The 22,062-nt window shown below is 43.7% G+C and overlaps 1 protein-coding gene and 1 long non-coding RNA gene across 6 annotated transcripts in view; one reads left to right on the top strand and one right to left on the bottom strand.

Annotated features, from left to right (window-relative positions):
• The window catches only part of MYO1C (myosin IC), a 58,437-nt gene extending 36,850 nt beyond the window's left edge, over positions 1–21,587 (top strand). For all 5 annotated transcript variants that reach the window (XM_074889936.1, XM_074889937.1, XM_074889938.1 and 2 more), the window contains 29 exons: positions 3,198–3,396; positions 4,280–4,360; positions 5,140–5,319; positions 5,524–5,622; positions 5,858–5,971; positions 6,521–6,592; positions 6,882–7,001; positions 7,234–7,316; positions 7,650–7,755; positions 8,146–8,226; positions 8,618–8,709; positions 9,771–9,865; positions 10,091–10,137; positions 10,420–10,500; positions 10,687–10,792; positions 11,319–11,436; positions 11,661–11,774; positions 11,956–12,032; positions 12,178–12,246; positions 12,498–12,582; positions 12,799–12,958; positions 13,633–13,716; positions 15,482–15,575; positions 15,684–15,739; positions 16,235–16,370; positions 17,867–17,937; positions 18,357–18,454; positions 18,725–18,824; positions 19,898–21,587. In XM_074889936.1, the coding sequence (XP_074746037.1) occupies positions 3,198–3,396; positions 4,280–4,360; positions 5,140–5,319; positions 5,524–5,622; positions 5,858–5,971; positions 6,521–6,592; positions 6,882–7,001; positions 7,234–7,316; positions 7,650–7,755; positions 8,146–8,226; positions 8,618–8,709; positions 9,771–9,865; positions 10,091–10,137; positions 10,420–10,500; positions 10,687–10,792; positions 11,319–11,436; positions 11,661–11,774; positions 11,956–12,032; positions 12,178–12,246; positions 12,498–12,582; positions 12,799–12,958; positions 13,633–13,716; positions 15,482–15,575; positions 15,684–15,739; positions 16,235–16,370; positions 17,867–17,937; positions 18,357–18,454; positions 18,725–18,824; positions 19,898–19,924 (2,845 nt within the window). In that variant the 3' untranslated portion in view covers positions 19,925–21,587. The remainder of the gene's footprint in view (positions 1–3,197; positions 3,397–4,279; positions 4,361–5,139; positions 5,320–5,523; positions 5,623–5,857; positions 5,972–6,520; positions 6,593–6,881; positions 7,002–7,233; positions 7,317–7,649; positions 7,756–8,145; positions 8,227–8,617; positions 8,710–9,770; positions 9,866–10,090; positions 10,138–10,419; positions 10,501–10,686; positions 10,793–11,318; positions 11,437–11,660; positions 11,775–11,955; positions 12,033–12,177; positions 12,247–12,497; positions 12,583–12,798; positions 12,959–13,632; positions 13,717–15,481; positions 15,576–15,683; positions 15,740–16,234; positions 16,371–17,866; positions 17,938–18,356; positions 18,455–18,724; positions 18,825–19,897) is intronic.
• On the bottom strand, positions 13,727–19,891 carry LOC141952490 (uncharacterized). The gene is made up of 3 exons (XR_012631635.1): positions 19,698–19,891; positions 16,303–17,915; positions 13,727–15,384 (listed from the first exon to the last, which is right to left on the bottom strand). It is a non-coding gene; the product is annotated as an uncharacterized LOC141952490 (long non-coding RNA).
• Positions 21,588–22,062: the final 475 nt, after the last annotated feature.

Here is a 22,062-nt window from a genome sequence, read left to right as displayed (position 1 = left end):
AACAGTGCAGTTTGTGCCGTTCCCACGCAGGCGTGTGCAGTAACGACACGTGAAAACAAGCAAATACGGCGTTTCCTTGTCCCAGATGCAGCACTAAAAATCATGGGGATAGAAAGGATCCTTGGGAGGGTGTGGTGTACAGCTCTTTCTATTCCTGTTCCTCTCTCCAAAGAGGATGAGTTGCCTTTGCAAGAGCAGTATTTGGAAAGGGAGTTGGTTCCTTCCTGGCTGGAGGAACAGAGCTGGTAACCAGCCCTGGCAGGACAGGAGTTCATTGTTCCAGGGTTACTTGGGGTCCGCGTGTCCACGCCGTGCGTTTCCCCTGCTGCTCCATCGCTCACTCGGCGGCGGGCTAACCTGGGGCGAGAGTGTGTCTGGATGTGTGGTGGTTTCTTTCCTACCTCTGCTGTTACTGCCTGACCAATATTTATCTGGTATTTCCCTTGTTGCTAAGACACCGTCAGCCTGTTGGAACAAGGAATGTATTTATTTACATGGTCTGGCCTGGTGAGCATTCCCAATTTCCCATTTAAAAAAAAAGTTTGAGGTTTAAAGTTATTTTTGAAAGCATTTAGATTTTTTTGTCAGACTGAAAGATGACGGAGAGCTGAGGACATTTGGCTCCAAAATGTTTTCTTTCAGGACCAAGGGCCAAATTCTGAGCACCTCTTGGAGGTTTTTTTCTGTGGTGGTGGGTGGTTTTTTTTTTTTTTTAAAGAGGTCTTGGAAGAGTAAATGATCTTATTTTTGAGCGAACTATTTGGATTGTTTATTACTGGCACATAGCCCAGGAGAGTAAGCAAAACAGAATGCGCTGCAAGCGCAGAGAGGGAGAGAAGCACCAGCACTTGGGAAAGTCTGCACACTTGAAGTTGTATTTGTTATGATAAAAATGTGATCTTTCAGCTTCTTGTGTGGACTTACACGGGGGGACAATTAAACCTGAAAAAACCTGCATTCAAACCTGCAAAGTTCTCCCCTTGACCCAGACGTGTCGGTACGTCGTGTCTGTGTGCAGGTGTCCGGCAGCTCGGACTTGCAGATCCTCGTTGCTGTGCGTAGGTTGCCCTCAGTCCTGCCCTCCAGGCAGAGACCTGGCCTAGAGGCAGCCACTTCTGGCTGTGATCAGGCCACTCTTAAGGGCTTTTTTTGTCCTTCGATGAGAATTCTGTGACTCTCTGGAAAATCGTTGGGACTGTGGCTGCCTTTTTATTTGTCTGCAGTAGGTACAGGACTGAGTGTGATGGCAATGCTCACGTATAAGATGAAGTGCTAAGCAGAATTTAATTCCTGTATGTGCTACACAAAGTGACTGAAATCACAAAGTAGCTGATTATTCATTAGGCTGTTCTCTTTCTTGTTTTAACTGGTCCAGTAAGAAATTGTAAAATGTGCAGCTCATAAGTAAACCCTTGAGGACTGCAGTACCAAATACCACTGCTGCTCCAGCTGGGAAAACAGTATTTTTTGTTAACTGTTTTTATTGTTCCGTTAAAAAACATTACATTATTTGATTCTTTTTGCATTTAAAAGTATTCTGAGGAGAGCTGAAATGCTCTGTAGTGTAGTACTCTGCGTTTCTCCTTTTACGGTATTCCAGGTGTCTTTTTTCCTCCTCTTCTTATTCTAAACTGATTCTAGAAAGCCAAAATACTTAAAAGATTGCTATGCCAGTGTCAAAATAATTTCAGGCTAGGCCTGAGCGCGGGGGTCTCTGGGAAGTGCGTCACACGTAGACATTCAAAGGAGCAAAGTTACATCCCTATGGGCTTGAACACAGCATACTTCCCAGACTGATCTGTCACATCCTGTCCTATTTATAACCTGCCAGGGGCTTCAGAGGTGGTGACTACAAATGGGACCATAAACATCTTTAAGTGATTCTGTATGTGGTACGCATGACTGCTAGCTTTCTGCTTGAACTTGCGGTCCTATAAAATCACCCAATAAAGGCCATGCAGTCTAGAGGCAGCTCTTAAAATTTGAATTAAATTTACATTCATTCAGCTGTTTTCAAAATACTCCAGAGACAGAATTTGGATGGGAAGAGAAGGACTTGATGACTTCAGTGGGGTAAATGTGCAGTTGTGTTGCTAGGTAGCTCATTGGTGTTGCCTTAGCACCAAGTATTAATAGACTTCAGAAGGCCACGGCTGTTATTTTGGTGTGATTATTTCTAATTAATTTCACAGCATGAGAGTTGGGTTGGTTTTGTTTTTTTTTTTTAAAAAAAGGCAAAGCTACTAAAAGGTTGTCAAGCATAGGAAGATGGGATATCTGCTTGATTACCACATGTAAGACAGCTGAAAATACTGTTACAGAGGTTGTCTTGCATGAGTGCATTGTGAAGGGCTAATGCTCCTCTTGTCTCTTACCCTCTTCCGCTGCATCTGTCTGGTCCTTCTCCTCTCCCTCTGAGCAGTTGCCACCATTGTCAGACTCATCCTCCTGTCTCTGGTGGTGTAAAAGCGTGTGTGATGCTTGATATAAGATCCTGTCTGGTCTGTCACGGGGAGGAGAAGAGAAGAAAAAGCAGCAAAGGAAGGCGCAGGGCTCCAGGGCCAGCAGCAGCAAACGCAGGCAGGAGGAACCATCTGGTATTTTAGGTACCTTTTGTACCTAAGGTACCTTAGGTACCCGTTTGGCCTAAGTTGGGTGTAGCTTATCTAGGCTGCAGGATGCTTATCAGTCTGTGCTGGCTTATCCAATTCTTCCTACCACCCAAGAGAAGCTGTGAGAGGTTGGGCTATTCTGGAGCCACCCAGATAGCAAAGTGCAGTTGTGACCCTCTGAGTGTGTCATCGCTTAAAAGATAAGCCAGAATAAAGATCGATGGTTTCCTGAATGTAAAGCTTTTTTGTCCTGTGGGACCAATGTTGAGAGGCCGTGTATATTTAGAAAAGTAAGTTTACCTGCACCATTTAGTCATCTTCTACAGAAACTCTTCTCAGAGAGAGTCAAAAGAAATTTTTAAAGGAATTTGATAGATTTGTGCTCAGTGGTTAAGGTGTGTATAGAGATGTCAGCAATCTGGTGTGTCATCCCCAGAAGCAGCGCGCGTTTTCCCAGCCCCTGCACGCCCACTTCTTTTGAGGTGTCTCTGCTGGGAGTTTGCACTGTGGGATCATCTTAGCTGAGGTGCCTCTGCCCTTCGCTTGTGGAAACAAAACTAATGCCCGGTTATCGCTGTCTCTCAGCTACGCTATTGCAGACAATTCCTACCGCTCCCTGCGCACGGAGAGGAAGGATCAGTGCATTCTGATCTCTGGGGAGAGCGGGGCCGGCAAGACAGAGGCCACCAAGAAGATCCTGCAGTACTACGCCGTGACCTGTCCAGCCAGTCAGCAGGTCGAGACCGTGAAGGACCGCCTGTTACAATCCAATCCCGTCCTGGAGGTAACTCTAGAGCCCGCGGCACGGAAACTTGACATTGAGTCATAGCAGCAGCGCTCACATTTTCCAGCTGAGGGGGTGGGGGCAGCTGGACCCCACTGGGCATGAGCGAGTGTTCTGCACTGGGAACGCTGGTTCACGGCGTGTGGGCAGACGCACACAGGGGAATCCCAGTCAGCTTCCAAGCCAAAGAAATGGCTGTTTGCTACTGAACTCTCTTGGCCCTTTCCAGTCCACCAGGAGCAGTTCTGGAGTGGCCGGGCTGCAGGGAGAGGCCGGTGTTTGGCGTGGGCAGAGTTCTGGTGTGCTGCATAAGTTTGCCAAGCCAGAAGCGGAGGCATCCACCGTGGGCAGCGTTGCCCTCTGATAAATGCATTTGTGGGTGCATTTCCCAGTGCTGTGGTGTCCTCTAGTGTCCAGTCCCGAGCTGTCTTTGTAGTTCCCTTTGATATTTCCGCTCTGTTCTCCAAGGGAAAGGTGTGCTCCCGGTGAGAGGGGAAAGCCTGGCGGGCCCAGGCCTGTTGGGTGGTGCCTGCTGCGAGCGGAGCTGCGGGTGGCTGTGAGCAAATAGCTGTGATGAAAGAGGAAGCTTTGCGAAGACTGTCAGACATGACATATGTTGTCAGCAGTGAACTGGCATTAAAATAAGCTTGCTAGGGGGGATGGAAATGTTTTCAGAGGCATGTTCCATCTGCGATGCTTGCATTGGGTATAAAGATCAGCATTAGAATTTGGGTAGCAATCTGTTTCCTTCTTGGTTTCCCTTGCAAAAAGGAAAAATCTAGGCTTTAATGGCTGTAAATGAACAACTGGCAGCTTTACCAAAGTGTTTATAAATAATCGTATTTGATGTTTATTATTTTTTCTCTGATCATTTTAATTTCAGGCCTTTGGAAACGCAAAAACCCTTCGGAATGACAACTCCAGCCGATTTGGGAAGTATATGGATGTGCAGTTTGATTACAGGGTAACATAAAAACTGTTCTATACTTCAGAACTGGTTCTGGTCGTAGCAGGTCTCTGTTCCCTGTGCTGTCTTGTACTGGCGTGTATGTGGAGCAGTTGTTTTTCATTCCCTCCACAACAGTGGAAGCAGAGCCTGTGGTAGCAAAGTTTGGTTCCAGAGGGTTTTATAGAATCCACTTTCCTTTCTTTTTTCCCTCATTTGTCTATATAGAGAAACAGATTAAATCCTCTTACTTCTAGGGTGTACATGCACCATGCAAATGGATACTCCCAAACTAAATCCATGTGAGCCAGCTGTGATCTGAAGATAATCTCTGTCCCGTGTAACTTTGCCTCGTGTTTGTTTCGATTCTGATCCAAAGTTCCCCACACCGTGTAGATGAACATAGTGCAAGAACAGAGTAGCTTGGCGTACTGCAGCCGTTTAAACATCTCAATACGAATCCCTCCCCACTCACAGTTTTGCTGCTTTTCCTTTGTGTTCAGTTCCTTCTGAGAAGGAGTTTTACACAAGTCAGGATCCCATTCACTATGTGCTGTAGCCACGATCTGTAAAACAGCATCTTATTTTCACTCAGTAGTTCATTTTGCATACACTTCAAAACTGAAGTCACCACTCTGTTTTAGCTGAAATAGATTGGGATACAAAATGACAGATACTTTTCTGTCTTTTTGTAGGCTATCCTTTTGTATCCTGTTTGTCTTTGAATAGGCCACCAAGAACGAGAAATATTTCCCTCTGTGTTGATGAACTATTTCAATGTATCTGGTTTGATTTAGGGAGCTCCTGTTGGGGGCCACATCTTGAACTACCTCCTGGAGAAGTCCCGAGTTGTGCACCAGAATCACGGAGAGAGGAACTTCCACATTTTCTACCAGCTGCTAGAAGGAGGGGAGGAGGACTTACTGCGAAGGCTGGGCCTTGAGAAGAGCCCACAACAGTATCACTATTTAGTAAAGGTGTGCATTAATTAGTAATTCTTACAATATTGTTATAGTATAGGACCAATATATTCTCAGTTGCCTTTGTAGTTTCCTTTCCTCACTTAAAAAATAACACTGAGATGACTGCTATGAAAGGAAACATGGCAGAAGTGCACTGAGCCTGAGTTAATATATCTTTGACAATTATTTACTTATTTATATCAAACTGTGTCTTTTTAGGGTCACTGTGCAAGGGTCAGTTCCATAAATGATAAAAATGATTGGAAGATTGTACGAAGAGCCCTGTCCATTATAAGCTTCAATGACAACGAGGTGGAGGTAAGGCGTGTTTAACAGCACAGCTGATTTTTCTACTCTTAAGGAATTTTTCTGCTTTGATTTGTTATTTCTGACCAAAGGCAGCCTTCAGAATGAATGTATTATCTGCAAAAATCCTGGGAAAAAACCCCCAAAACGTTCTCATAAAATCTTCATTAACACAGAAATCCCCCTGCCTTTTCTTGCTGTGTGTTCCTTTCGTCATCCTGGTTTCTGACTGTCGCTTCCATTCCAGGATTTGCTGAGCATTGTGGCTAGTGTCCTGCATCTGGGGAACGTGCAGTTCGCTGCTGATGAGCAAGGAAATGCTCAAGTCACTACAGAGAACCAGATTAAATACCTGGCTAGGGTGAGTGTCACCAGTTAGAGATCTATTACATTAAAGATGAATTGCAGTTTTCCTTCTTTTGAACTTGGTACCATCGTATCATTTTAGAATACAATTTAGAAGTTTACTTTTACTTGACCTAAATAAAATGCAAATATTAACATCAAAGCCCTTTAATTGACAACTTCTCTATTTACCACTTGATCCACCACTGACTTGAGGTTTTCACCTTCAGGCAGTGGGACAGGAATTAGACCTACTCTGGTATTTAGACCTACTTCTGAGTTTTAAAGAAAGAACAACCCTGGTGGCTTTGCTTAGTCAGTTCTCTGTGCCAGAACAATCAAGCCTGTTTATTTGCTAGGTCATATCACTGCCCGAGAGGAGGTGGTGTGCAGGCGGGGAGGGGAGGATTGACGTTGTGAGAGGTCTTGCAGTGTGGATGGGAAAATAAAGGGTTGTTCTGCTGGACTGTGCTTTTGAGGACAGCCTTTCTCATCTCTTCAAATTATCAGTAATAGTTTTAACGTACTGCTTCATAAATTAATTTCATATTCTACCACTTTGCAGCTTCTAGCAGTTGAGGGCTCTGTTCTTCGAGATGCCTTGATCCACAAGAAGATCATAGCAAAAGGGGAAGAGGTAAGAACATGAGCTGGGAATCGGGGAGGCCGATGGAATTAAGTCAAGCTAGCGGTACACTATCAGCTCTCTTCCCAGAAGTAAACAGTTCACTCCTCGCTTGTCGAGGGAGGTTGTCGATGCGGGAGGCCCACAGCCTAATGGTGACTTGCAGCCTGTACGGCTGGGAGACGCTGATGTGAGCTGAGCTGACAGGATGCCGCTGGGTGGCTGTTTATTAACAGTGAACTAGGGAAATTTCAGCCCTCGGTGGAACGGCTGTTGAGCGGCTTTGTTCTCCTGCACACAGCTCATCAGTCCCCTGAACCTGGAGCAGGCAGCCTACGCAAGGGACGCGCTTGCTAAGGCGATCTACGGACGCACTTTCTCCTGGCTGGTGAACAAGGTTAACAAGTCTCTTGCTTACAAGGTAACTAAACCTGCTGGTTGTTGATATCCAACCCAAGTGTGAAAGGAAGTTTTAAATCTTGTAGCTGCAAAGCAGAGAAGTGATAAGCTCCACGCTGTACAGTGATTTCTAAATGAATTTGTTTTCCATTAAGAAGAGGTTAAGGAGTAAATGCTGTAACTAAATTAGTAAGACGAAGTGATGGATCGTAGCTGTGAGTACATATCAACATTTCTTTTTTGCCCTATTGCAGGAAGGAGAGTTTCCAGGCTGGAGAAGTACAACAGTCCTAGGATTGCTTGATATCTATGGATTTGAGGTTTTCCAGCACAACAGGTTTGTTTCAATCAATGTCTCTGAGTTTGGAGTAAATTCCACATGACTTCCTTCATTATAGTGTTTTCTCTCCATTATGAAATAAGATGTTATTCCGTCTCTGGTGCTCTTATTAAGAGAGAAAGAGATGATGTTTCAACTTTAGGAAATCAGTTGAATAACTGATAATCACAGGGCTTCTAACGCTTGGGGCATCCAGCTAGTATTTAGCATTTACAGCTGTTAATGTTCCTGGTATTTTAAAGAGATATATTCTTGCTGCTGCCCACTGATTGTAGCTTCTTTTACTTGTGCTACAGTGTTAGTGATTATTTTTCTGATTTTTGTTTGCAGCTTTGAGCAATTTTGTATTAATTATTGTAATGAAAAATTGCAGCAGCTCTTCATAGAGCTCACGTTAAAGTCAGAACAAGAGGAATACGAGTCAGAAGGCATAGCGGTAAGAGCCAATATCATCGCTTCCACTATCTCCTTTGTAGCACCTCCTGCAGGCCAGAGGACAGGTGATTAGAAAAGGAGCTGCTACTAATGGTCTCCAAAGTAAATGAATTGAAGAGCTTTCCTTCTTCCTTTCTCTTTGAAACACTTTGGTAACTCATGTGTGATACAGCTAGAAGTGAGTAATGCCATTCCAATCTTTTACTGTGATATCAAAGAAACACCTTTTAAAGGGAATGTTAGGAAAACAAATTTGATGAGTGAAAAAGCTTTTTTTCAAATTTGACAGAAAGATTATTTAAATAAGGTGCTGTCTGAAATGTTCTGAAATTTTCAAGATTTTTCCGGTCTAGAATTGTTTTCACCTGAGTGTGATTTCTTGTCTTTGTAGTGGGAACCAGTTCAGTATTTCAATAACAAAATAATTTGTGATTTGGTGGAGGAGAAATTCAAAGGCATCATTTCTATTCTGGTGAGTTGACAACACCTTTTTAAATGAAAAATTTGGGGCAGTGTAGTAGAAAACAAGGGAAAGAACACGGGGGAAGAAGAAGGTCTAAGCTTTTATTAGGATTATTTGGGCAGGTGGGAAGAGCTACGATACGCTGAACAGTGACACCATTAAAAGTTGTATTGTATCACCTCCATCTGCTCTCGGGAAAGAAGCTTCCAATCCAGGCAGTCTGGAAGGAGGAAAGTGTTTTCTTTTCAGCTCCACAATTCATTTGTTGAACTAAGAGCTGACCTACCTGTTAAAAGGCCAAAGGGTCAAACTGGGGTGATGTCTCTGAGACAGAATTAGAGCTGGCCTGTGCACGGACAAGCACAGCAAGAAATCAATACTAGAACACGTGTGCTTGTAGGATGAAGAGTGTCTCAGACCGGGGGATGCCACAGATACAACATTCTTGGAGAAACTGGAGGAAACTGTGAAGAACCACCCTCATTTTCTCACGTGAGTGTTCACATAGCTGAGGGCAGTGACAGTAGCAGGATCCAAGTGTGTGATATTGCCTAGAGCTTGAAGTATTCCTCGATAACATGGTAACTCATTGTGTGTGTGGCAGCAGCATCCTCAGTGTACGGGGTCCCGCATAAAAGATGATCATGTTTTCCTTTGCAAAGAGATTAGATTATGAGTCAAGATAATACAGAGTAAATTGTCAACACTAACTGCCTTGCTCTTCTCAAGACTATGCTTCAGAATACGACAGGAGCACCAAAACTCTTGTTACTGACTTGCCTTTTCGCCAATCCCTTCCTGGCATCCTATTGCTATTATGTCCGAGGGATTTGCAGGCTTGCAGCTCCTTGGCTCTTCAGATGTGACAAGCTCTGGTTTGGAGTTTTAGCCTAGATCATTCCCCAGCACTGATGACTCAAGTCAGGCCTAGGAATAACTAGAACATAGAGCAGAATTTTATGGGTAAAAAGAGCGTTTAGAGGTGTATATGCATTAAAATGATTTACACGGTGTTGGTGCTTTTGAAATTGAGAAGTTTCTGTTGCACTACATCCGCTTCCCAGACAATCCTGATATCCTCCTTTGACTTTGGTAACCTATCCCTATTGCTGCCACTCTTGCTTAATGGCTGTGAATTCCATGTTTCACCTTTCAGATGGTTTACTTCAGTTTTGGAGCTCCAAATGGCTTTTTATTCTTACTGAACGAAATTTATGCTCAGATCAGGATCTGTACGGCATCTCATGAGTATGCCAGCTTGCTGCCTCTGATTTCATGTGCACACAGAACCACTCTGCAACCTCACCAGGAAGCTGAAAGTTCATCCACTTGAAATAAACTTAAATGCATTTTCTGACATTTTTATGATTTGCTAGTTGATAACTCTTTATTTACTTTCGGTCTCGACAATCAGCAAGTCAGATTTATTCCCTGCGCCCCTTCTCTGTTCACATAGTCCCACCCTGGGATCAAATGCCATAGTGCTTTTTGAAGTGAACCCCGCCATGAAACAAATGGTTGTTTCTCAGGAAACTTCTTTGCTTTCACACCAGGCACAAGCTCGCTGACCAGAAGACTCGCAAGTCACTGGGGCGGGAGGAGTTTCGGCTGTCACACTATGCTGGGGAGGTCACCTACAGCGTCGCAGGTAAGTGTGTGCATCACCCCCGCCATCTCTCGCTCTTCCTCCTCCTCCCGTCCTCTGCCCTTTGAATTAAAACAGCTTCACTATATAGTAAAGAAAAATCCGGGCATAGAATATGTCTACACATCATTTCATTACCCAGATCAATTTCCCCATCTCAAATTCCTGCCTTGTTGTGAAGTTCAGTGGAACAGCGGTGGCAGCCTGAGCGCTTTCTCTTTCTTCCAGGTTTTCTAGATAAAAACAATGACCTTCTCTTTCGGAACCTGAAGGAGGTGAGTATGGATAGAGGATGTTTCCAATACTCAGCAGAACGAGGAGTTGAGTTTAGAATGGGGTGGCACCTGAGGGAAAAGATTCTTCTAGACTCCTCCTGGAGAATGCACGTCTGTAGGGCTGCACTATGAAAAGTCAAATTGAGGTGCCCAAAGTTCATTTTATTATTAAAAAGCAAAACAAAACAAAACACCCCAAGCAAACAGTCTTGTCCCATGTTTCTTTGATAGTTCTCTGAAGAATACTCTGTACTTTATCTCTGAAAACGTCTCTCTCTGCAGACCATGTGCAACTCTGAGAATCCTATTATAAATCAGTGTTTTGACAGGACAGAGCTGACAGACAAAAAAAGACCTGAAACGGTAAGAACACCAGAGCTGGATGGAAGTGGGACTATTTCCCCTTTTTAAAAGACATGTCCTGTCTAACGTGGTAATCTAAATGCAAGCCTCTTACATTTAAAGCTGGGAGGCTGACATTTGTTCTGCAGTCACAAGTACTAGTTCTACATCATCGCTTCATACATCGTTTTCTTTCTTTTCTCCTAGGCAGCAACTCAGTTTAAAAACAGCCTCTCCAAGCTCATGGAGATTCTGATGTCCAAAGAACCCTCCTACATTCGTTGCATTAAACCTAACGATGCTAAACAGGCTGGTATGACCCTGGTGACTTTTTTTTTCCCTGACAGCTGTATACAGACCGCTAGATCGCAGTCAGTGCGGCATAGAACAGAGATCAAATGAAGAAGTCCCGCAAGATTTTTTTCATTTTGGGTCTGTCCCAGAGCTTTTTGTAGGGATGTGGTGACAGTACCAGCAGCCAGGAATCAGAATGGGATCACTGGTCTTGGGTGGAGTAGGGTCATGTTTAAAGTGAAGCATTATTAACCTATGTAACTTCCTTTTAATGACCTTTGTTCTCACTCATTTATTCCTCCTGTATGCATAGAACATCCTAAAGGAGAACTTCTTTTTGGAACTAAATATCAATGTATATTAAAAAGGGAGAGGGGGGAAAGACAGGAGACACAAAGTAAGTTTTGTGGGACTTGCCCTGTGAGAATGGGTTAGAGGTTAAAGATAACTGTGTAAGACAGAACCAAGAACTGAGCATTCCCCTTCTCCAGACGAAGGGACAGCTACATATTAAACATGTTTCTCTATTTTCATGCTCGCTCAAGATCGATTTGATGAAGTTCTAATCCGACATCAAGTGAAATACCTCGGGTTGATGGAGAACCTCAGAGTGCGCAGAGCTGGGTTTGCATATCGAAGAAAATACGAAGTTTTCCTGCAGAGGTAGGATTACCTTGTACTCCCCTCTCCCTGCTGCCCCCTCCCCCTGGTCTTGGTCTCAGAGATGTTGAGGCTGTGGAGCTGTTCCGAACAGCGAAGAGGCAGCCCTTACACCTAAAAGACTTGTTTTCTTGAGGGAGTGAGAAGCAAGGCCTCTCTCTCCCTTCCCAGTGACCTGTCTGGACTGGATTTCTCTCCCTGAGCTTGCTTCTGCTGTCAATGTACAGGTACAAATCCCTTTGTCCAGAAACGTGGCCCACGTGGGACGGACGGCCCCACGATGGGGTGGCTGTGCTGGTGAAACATCTTGGCTACAAACAGGAAGAATACAAAATGGGACGGTTAGTTCTTCTGTTTTCTTAATTTGGGATGATGAATCATTGGACGTCCGTGTCATTGCTTTTAAATAAGGCTTCTCTATCTAATGGGGGAGGAAGAGATTAGAGATCCCAAAGGAGATGCTAAGGGCAGGAAGCAAACTTCTCCAGCACGTTAAACTTAATTCTGCATTTCTATTTCTAGAACAAAGATTTTTATCCGCTTTCCCAAGACCTTGTTTGCAACGGAAGATGCTCTGGAAGTGAGGAAGCAGAGTCTGGGTGAGTCACACACGCTGCAGTAGCTTCAGGGACAGTGAGCTGTCTGTTTTCTGATTTATTCTATTTTTGTTTAAAAAGATGACCCTTTTTCTACCAAAATCTGCTTGGTCACAATTTCAAATTGCTGTTTTTCTTGTAATTTCAGCAACAAAAATGCAGGCCACATGGAGAGGTTTCTACCGTCGAAAGAAATTCCTACACATGAAACACTCAGGTACGAGAGCGAGCGAGAGGAGACGGCAGTGCTGGGGGACTGCATGGTTTGAGTGCCCACAACAATATGCTACAGTTATGCATTGTATCATATTGTTAAGAACTTAAATTATGTTCTTTCCCATATGCCATGCTGAAGGCTGTTTATTTCCAGACCGGGCTTTCCTGAGCACTTTTTGTTGCCAGTTTTGTATGGAGTTAATATTGGTATGAAGGAGCTCACTTAGTGCAAAATCTTTGTATTATTTTTAGCAATAGCCATCCAGTCCTGGTGGCGGGGAACCTTGGGACGCCGAAAAGCTGCCAAGAAGAAGTGGGCAGTAGAGACTATCAGAAGGTGTGTAAAGAATAACCCAAGCCATCAAATGGGTACTTACTTCTTAACAATAAGGTGATAAGAATAAACTCTCATCACTACAGTATCAGAGTTTTTTTAAAATAAACTACAGCTATTAAGTAAATCCCAGAAAATGGTTTGGTTGGGAGAGCCCTCTAAATATCTCTAGCTTTGATCACTTTTCTAATTTTGTAATAAAATGTTGTTCTTCCTCAGGTTCATTAAAGGTTTTATTTACCGGAACCACCCTCGCTGCCCAGAGAATGAGTATTTCCTTGATTACATCCGCTTCTCCTTCCTGATGAACCTCAAGCGTAATTTACCAAAAAGCGTTTTGGACAAATCGTGGCCAACTCCCCCCCCATCACTGTGTGAGGTAGGCACAGCCCCACGCCGATGTCACGGGGGGTGGGTTGTATTGGAGACCAGGGGCCACCAGAGGCCTGAGGGGACCCTCCTGCCAGGTTCTCACTCAAGTTCCACGTTGCATTAGCATCTCCACTAGTAGAATTAATCCACACGTCATCACATGGGTGTAATTAGCATATCTATAAAATTCTTAGAGCTGTTGTATTGAAGGTTCTTGAGAGTGTGCTGCTGTTGCAACACCATTTTCTACTGCTTTTCTCATCCATTTCTGAAACTTTCTTCCCTTTTTCTCAGAACAAATTAAGTTCCCTCTGGACAGTTAAATTGGCTGCAATGACAGTGCGGTTGCCTGTGAAGAACATATTAAACTTCCTCTATTGCCATTATTATTCTGCATCTGGCAGAATTGGGTTTTTATCTGATCAAAACAAAATATTGCAGAAAGTCCCAGTTATCCAAAGGCCCTTGTTTGGTTGGGTGGGACAGCTGGAAAGTGCAGTGCTCCTGGTATTCACTCTCCATTCTAAAGCAGCTGGAGAATGTTGGGGGGCAACTGTGAGAAAGGTCAAAAATAAACTTCCTATTATTTAATTTTAAAAGTAACTCTGTAATGAAAGTGTTTTATATTGGTTTGTCAGTAATTTTGAGCTACTTTCATTTACTGTGAGATTTCTTCTTCAGGCATCCCAGCTCCTGCGACAGCTCTGTATGCAGAACATGGTCTGGACCTACTGCAAGAGAATCAGCCCAGAGTGGAAGCAGCAGGTACGAGACAACTTTACGTTATTTCACAAACTACGCTGATGTTCCTGGGAACAGGAGGGGGTTCTCAGCATTATTTATTATAAGAAATGAAGGAGGGGAGCAGCTGGATGGAGGGACAAGGGTGCTGCTACAGAGGGAGCCACCAAAGCAGCAGGGAGGTGGAGGAACTCTTGAATCACTGCATTCTTCAGCGGCTGGTTAACAGTTCCACAAGAACACTGTGATTCTTTTTAGGTTAGAGACAAAAAAACTAAATGCTACAATGTGCATGAAATAAAAGAAAAACCATTATATACATATTTCAATACATACTATTTAAACAGTGTTGTATATCTATGCTCCTGTATAATTTCTATACTGAAAAGCCCTGTTATTCTTCCCATGGAAGATAAAAATATAAGAAGCTGCATTATTCTGGTTGTACCGTATCAAGTAGAGAGTAAGAATTCTGCAGACACAAACCCAGTCATTTTGCAAACAGAGAAGTTATATGAACAGTTACAGCTGCTGTTCTAGCTAAAAAGACTGAAAATTATACTGATTATTTGATTCATCTTAGTCATGGAAAGGTGTAGAGAGGGAATTTTTTTAATGTTAAAAAAAGGCTCAGTAGAAGGACATAATAGGAAGTTTATACATTAAACAATTTAGATGTAACTGTTGGGAGATGATAGTCAGAGGTGCCATCGAGCCTTTTCTTGATTGCATGGTATATCATACTGCTTAGGAAGGCCTGCCAAGTATTAAGCACATGTAATGAAATGCTGTAGATTAGTTGGTGGCTGAGCCTGTGATTAAGGACACAGGATTAATACCAGCCATCACTGAGCTGGAGGTGGGAACTCAGCAGAACACTTTCTTTTCCCCAGCAAACCAGACTCACTAATCATGGATATCTTTTATCCACATTTTACCTGTAAATCATCTCAGGTACATTATACTGTGCAAGAGCACCCATAACATCCATTTGCCCTAAATAAAGCAAAGGGGCTTTCCTGTTTCCTCATTCACTGGTTTTGTTCTTATTCTGAAAAAACACAAGTCAGGAGCTAAGAGCACAGGTCATGTTTGCTGTGTGGGGTGACTGTATCCTGGAATACTGCCCCTGTGAAAGGGACCAAAGGTTTATGGTGACTAATCATGTCAGCAGGAACTCCCAGGGCAGTACGGTAGCGGATTGAACTGTACTGTTTGGCAGAGGATAAGGTGGAGAATATTGAGGGAGTAGATGAGAGCTGTAATGAATGTGTTACACAGGTGCTAGTAACGACATAACTTTTCTGTCAGTACTTAAAGTAAAAATGTTGACTAGCTGAAAGGCTTCGGGCAGGGGAAAAAAATCTGAAACATGAAAAAAGCCATATGAGGTAGAACAGGAGAACAAACTTTAGCTTAAGGAGGAAGAATTTAAGAGAAGCAGTGCAGTGGGAGAATTCTGAGCCTTTTTAAACATGGGCATTATCAAAATCCAGAGCCTCGATGCCATGTCCAGATCAATTCCAACCAGAAATATGATGCATACTTTTGAGATTAAAGAAAAAAAACCAAACAACAGAAATTTCCTACCTTAATGATAGGGTAACTGTTGAAGATGTGAGGGATGTATGGAATATTTTGGGTAATTTTGTGACTAGTATGATTCAGGAGGTCAGACTTAGATGATGACTGCTAAAAAATAACAAAAAGGGAACATCACTTAAGACATTTATCTTTTTATCAAGGAGAAATTTTATACTAAACAAGAATACACCTTTTGTCCTTGCAGTTGGAACAAAAAGTAATTGCCAGTGAAATTTTTAAGGGTAAAAAAGACAATTACCCTCAGAGTGTTCCTAGACTCTTCATCAACACTCGACTTGGTGAGTAGGTGTTGTAAAGTTTAACGGGAATAAGGAAGAGGGGGATTAATCCACTGTTTTCTTGCTAGAAATTTCTTTCTAACCCCCACCTCTTTGGTTTTACTACAGGTAATGAAGAGATAAATGCTAAAGTCCTTCAGGCTTTAGAAAATGAGGCCATTAAGGTGAGATGCATGTCCTAATATTTTTGTCAAGCTTCTAGAGTTATTCAGCAGAATATCAGAAGATTAGATTTCTGAAGAAAATACAGCAAGAATTTTATATTATATTAAGCTTATTATACCTTAGAAGATAGTCTGTGGGAAGAGCTGATGGCTCAGAAACATGATTTGGAGATTTGAGCAAGTTTAATTATGTCAGTTAAGAATTAAAAGGGTTGCAGCTGGTGTGTCTGGAGAGGAAAGGAGAAACCTGCACAGACTGAAACTAAACCTGGATTTTTGAAGCCCACAGCCAGCTGTAGTCATCAAGTTAGTGTTCAGAACTCCACTAGGTCAACAAGGAAGTCTGTGGCAGAACTGAGAATAGGACTCAGAAGTGGTCTCCATTCCCAGTTTACCAGCCACTGGTCAGTAACTCCTGCACACTCTCTAGGCTAGAGGGAAGGTAGCTGACAGTTAAACAAGTTGCAGTTCTAGCACTGTTAACACTTATTTCAGTATGCAGTTCCTGTGATCAAGTATGACCGGAAAGGATACAAAGCAAGAGCACGGCAGCTGCTTCTTACCCAGAATGCTGTTGTCATAGTTGAAGAATCCAAAATCAAACAACGGATTGACTATGCCAATCTGACAGGTAAGAATGGCAACGTGGATGGGCTCTGGCTCACTGGGCTGAAGTCAGCCTTCGCCTTGGCTACAGTTAAGTAATAACACAATATAACCAGTTTGTCTTTGTCCTGGACAAGAATGGAATTATCTGATACTGACAAGCATTTCAAGTCTGTAATATCTTGAAACTGACTTTTTCTAAAATTAAACTCTGTAACATGTCACAAAAATTACTCAATTCATCTCCCCCAAGCCCCCTCCTAAGTTATTTCCCAATTGCACATCTCTACCACAGGGGAATTGCACCATTATTACATGGCAGCTGCTTGGGACACTGCTACAGCTTTCAGCCTTCTAAATATTTGACATGGACTTGATACTTTTAGAGGGGGGAACTTGGTCAAAGAGAGAAAACTGCCGAGTGTCTGGTGCATTGTACTTCATTACTTGGCTTTGTCTGAAACCTCTCACTTCAGAGCCTCAGCTCCAGCTCAGCTGCAGTTCCTCTTCACAGCCAATTTTGGTGCTAATCATTTCAGTGTTAGTTGCATGAGGCTATCTGCTGCATTTGTAACTCACCATTCAAAGTGGTTTCCAAGGACAACCCTGATTTGGGGTTCTGTGACTCCTGTGACACACTGTTATGGCAGAGAGGTACGTTCATCACTGCTAGGGGTGGGCTAGCTCCATTTAAATAGCTAATCCAGTTTGTATCTAGTGTCACAATACTAAACAAAGTCCAAAAATAAACTGTGAAGAAACAGACACTCCTGAGACACAGCACAGTGCTCCTTAACTAATCCCTACCCACCTACCCCAGGGAGAGGATTTTTTTTCATTTAGCAAACATGAGCAACGCCTGGCAGAGGCTCAGCCTCTTGCTGACTGCATGGTCAGAAGGCACTGCTGGCTGGCTGGGCAAGTAGAAATGCTGAACTCAGAGCCCAAGTTGGTGTCAGTGCACCATAACAGGACCCACAAGGACCAGTATGGTGGGTGTGGGTTCAGCAGGGCAAGGATTTCACAGAAATGGCAACTTGCTGGGGCTCCTACAGCACCTCTGGCCTTTCTTACTGCATGTTGGCAGTGCCACGGGGGGGACAACAGTGACCACGTTGTTGCAGTTGCCCCTTAGTACCCCAGTAATTACAGCACTCACCCACCTGCTGGGCTGAAGTAGCTGTCCAGTGGGTGCTGAGAAGTAAAATTTTGGCCATAGGTCCCTTAACTGGCCAAAAGTATCCCTTTGTCAAGTCCATGACAGTTTGTAAACAGGCATTTGGACAGAGGCACCTGGAAGTTTCTTTCCCATCTTAAAAAGGAGTTGAAGCTGATGGCCTGTCACCTTGCAGCCTCTTCAGCCCCTCTACTGATGTTAGTGCAGTGCTTCTGTGCAGCTTCTCAGCTGTCGGGTTTCTTGGTGTGGGAACAACAGTTGCTGCGTTCCTGGGAGAGGTTGTGAAACGCGCAAGAATCCGAGCGGTGATGTGCGGGGTGTCAGATGGCCATTTTCTATTGCAGGCATCTCCGTCAGCAGCCTGAGCGACAACTTGTTTGTGCTGCACGTGCACTGCGAGGATAACAAACAGAAGGTAGTGGGACTCATCCATCAGTTCTCCAACCACCTCTAGAAAAAGTTTTAAAGGCACAAAAAGCAGAAGATCCAGCTGGGGAGGGGGGAAAGGGCACACGTGGTGACATGCATGGAACTAACTTTGTGCCAGCTCTAAGCAGCATTTCGCTTTATTGTGCTCACAGATGGGGTTCACCAGTGACTTGTTTGCCAACAGGACTGGTGCTGTCCCTTGTGCCCATTACTGAGACCTTATAAATAAATCAACTGCCATCAGTGCAGTGTGACCTGCAACAGAGGCCCCAGAGATCTCCACCAAGCCTGGGTCACCTGGAGAAGCAGTCTTCCATGCTAACCTATGGCAAAGTTCTGTCCCTGTTAATTACAGCACAATCACTCTGCCCTACTGACACTAAACCATTGTCTCTCTCCTCCCAGGGAGATGTTGTACTTCAAAGTGACCACGTGATCGAGACGCTAACAAAAACTGCCATGCAGGCAGACAAAGTCAACAATGTCAACATCAACCAGGGCAGGTGAGTGAAGCCAAACACCTCTCGGGAGCTGCCTTGGGTTTCTTGTGTTGGTTCTGAAGGGAGCTCTGCTTTAGCATTAAAGGGCTTCAGAAACATCCCTCTACAACATCAAAACATACCAAATACATCTTACTGAAGGCTCCATTTCTGTGAATGAGCAGATCTATCGCAGCTAAGCATTGATACAAAGCAGTCACACAGGAGAAGGGTAAAACTAAGCTAGTGGAGAGGTCACAAATAGTCATCAAAATTGTTCTTACCTCTTCACAGCATAAAATTTACAGTTGGGCAAGGCAAAGAAGGCATAATTGACTTCATATCGGGATCAGAACTGCTTATAGCCAAAGCCAAGAATGGCCATCTAACAGTGGTGAGTACAGGCCGAGGGTGGTAAGAAAGGGTGGGTGGTTCACTTCAGTGGATCCAAACCCAGATTCTGGCATTAAACCGTATTTGCAGCAGATGGACACGTGCCACATGAGTTGCTGAAGGTGCTGCCCTGGTCTACCAGCCCTTTCCCCAGCTGGAGCTGTGCATTGTACTGTTCCTGCAGGCTACAGACTGCCAGGCTCATGCAAACTCATCAAGCGATTGTCCTATCACTCACTTTTTTTTTTCTCCCCAAGATTCAGGCTTTAATGCTATACTCCATTGCAAATCAAATTTTAGAAAGAGGATTTAAAAACACAGGAAGAAAAAAAAAAAATCCTCTTTCCTTCTCAGATTGTTTGTAGCCTTTCCTGCTAGTCAGATACAGTCATGTAACTGAATTATGAATTGTCAGATTAAAGGTTATTCAGAAATAAATCCAGAACACATTCAGACTGCTCCCACTCCTGTCCTCCTGCAGGCCGACTGGCCTCAGAGCAGCCATCGCCAACGTTGGCGCTTTGCTCTTCACTAGACAGTCCGTCCTATAAAAGGCCACAAACATAGCACTGCCACAGGCTTTCCTTGCTCTGTGAACACCTAGGGATTGTACATGGGAAGAGATTAGATTTGTGTAAGCGTGCTCAGATGAGGGTCATGCTTCTTTATTTGCCATCAGTAGCAGCAAGCCAAGTAACTACTTAAGACTATGAAGAAATACATCCTGTAATTTTTTCCCCAGCCTTTTCAAACCATCCCTAGCAACATTTTTCCAGTTCTGCCCCTCCCTCCTTGGCAAAGCAAAGCCTTGTGCTGCTAGCTGAGGGAGAAGTTTGCAATATATCCCCAGGCACTGTGGGCTCCTCTGACTTACAGAATTGCCAAGATCCGCTTTTGTTTCCTGCCGAGACCGCAGCTTCAGTACTTCACAGTAGAGCAAACTATGTACTGTGGCATCGACAGTGGAGTTCTATAAGCCAGTCTTTGGGGCACTGTAAAGATGTTTAGGAGCTAAAACTGTTGCAGCATCTTTGTTTCCAGCACACTTTCTAGCTTGTCCTTCTTCTCCTGCAGGTTGCTCCTCGTTTGAATTCTCGATGATAAAACGTGCCACCACAACAGGACCTTTCCCTCCATCCGTCTGACTGCACCCTACAGAATTGGATGGACATTGTGCCCAGCAAAATCCCCCCTCCTTCCTCGCTTTGCTCATTTTGTTTATTGTTACCAAAGACCTGCACTTTCAGAAATACATCTTGCTTTCTTAATATGAGTTCCAAAAGAAAGGCCTTCTCTTCCTTACCTTAGTGGCAAACGCGTGGGTCCAACACAATGTCTGTGAAACCGTGGCTCATGAAACATATTCAGCTGGGCTTTGAGGGAGAGGGAGCTCTGACTCTCATTAAGAGTTTAGACCCTGATGGAAACGACCAAACTTTTGTGCTTGTTGTCATCAAAAAGCACAATCAGAAAACAACTGCTGCTTTGTCAGCCAACTCAATGAAATGCCAAACTTTATATTCAGAAAGAATGTTTTATGAAGAATTTTGCTCTGAGACATTTTGATGCTTTGTGTTAAAGCCATATTGTGTAAATGAGTAAAACCCTGTAAATACTTTATAGCTGAGTATGAGAGATGCACTACAAGAAATGGAATTGATGTGGAAACTTTTATGTTTTAGATTTGAAATAATTTTTGGTTTTAGTTTATGATTATATGGTATTAACCTAAGAAACCCATCATGTAACTTCTTCAGTGATCTGGATCCAGAGACTCTTACCTTTTTTTTTTTTTCCAAAGTCACCTGTCCCATTTCTTGCTCTATGATGATATTTTTATACTGTAGTAACTTTTTCATATCCACACATCCAACAAAATGTAATACCAACCACAGAGGTTACTACTCTGTGCTGCTCTAGGCTGGAAATGAAACCTGTAGTCCTTGGCCACAGGATGTGCACAGGGGCTTCCCCTCCCACCTTGTACCTGTCTGGAGTCACCACTGCCCCTTTCCTCACACAGCTCATCAGGCTCAGAGCAGCACCTGCAGAAAAAAAAATTGCTTTTCCTCCTGTGTTAGCGATAACTGGAAGTTTGAGTTCCCACAGTAAAAGCTCCACAATGTTGCTATAAATGCCTCTCAGTACTGCCTTAAAGAGGAAGAGAGGGCTGGTTCAGCACTGCTGGCGTTACTGACCAACAGCTCCTTTGCCTGGAAGCACCTTCCTAAGCAAGCAGCGTCACTTCAGTGCTAACCCAAAGCTAGGAGGGGTACGTGTTCCCAGTGCTCACCGGTCTCAGGCTGCAACAGAGGTCAATACTAAGCACCTGCATTTAACCAAGAACCCAAATGGCCACAGGGTGGACAGCTCTGTGTCAAGTACCTGCTGACTGCACGTCACAGCTCCAGCTTCCATTTCCATGTTCCAGACCTCAAACAGTGCATTCTGCACTCTACTTGCCTTACACTTCCTTCACGTTCCACCTCTAGCCTGATGCAGTAGCAACAACAGTTATAGTAAGCCCTAAATAAAATATAACCAAACATGTTGCCACTCACATACGATCGGCTCGGTCTCCTTTTTGGTTTCTGACATTATGCAGTTATCAAACACTGCCCCAGGCCTGGAATGCTGTATACACTGTAGTACATATACACCATACCACTGTATATGCTAGAGTGTATATGCTATACAATGCTGTATACGCTATTATATAACCTCTTCAAGACTATGCTCAATAAATTTTTACAAAAAAACCACACCTTGTCTTTGTTGTACAAACAGTTTCATCACATTATTTTTTGAGAGGGAGGGTATGATTTTTTTGCCTCTCATTTGTCACAGGGCTTCAGGCCCAATCTGTCTACACAGAGGGTAACCCTGATGCTGACTACTACAAGGAACAGATTATTCCTAGAAAGAGATTTCTAGGACATAAGCTAAGCAGGGTGGACATTAAGATAACATGGTTCCCTTCCCTCCATCCACACAGCTGGACTGGAGGAGGAATCTCTAAGGGCAAGTTGAGGGGAATGCACCAACCAGATGATGGGTTTTTGTGCGTTCAGGTAGGGAAAGACTGAATAAATGGTTTGGAAGAGCTGCTGACTACTCCTGATGAAGCAGGCTGCTCTCACAGCTGTACTACTTACACATAAGACTGGGATCTTTCTTACTTTATCTCATGTCTGAAGAACAATGCTGTCACTTCTCTCTCCCCCTCCACATGTTCCTAT

This window comes from Strix uralensis, chromosome 20, assembly GCF_047716275.1.
Source record: "Strix uralensis isolate ZFMK-TIS-50842 chromosome 20, bStrUra1, whole genome shotgun sequence".
NCBI lineage: Eukaryota > Metazoa > Chordata > Aves > Strigiformes > Strigidae > Strix > Strix uralensis.
This window is presented reverse-complemented; position numbering and strand designations above follow the sequence as displayed.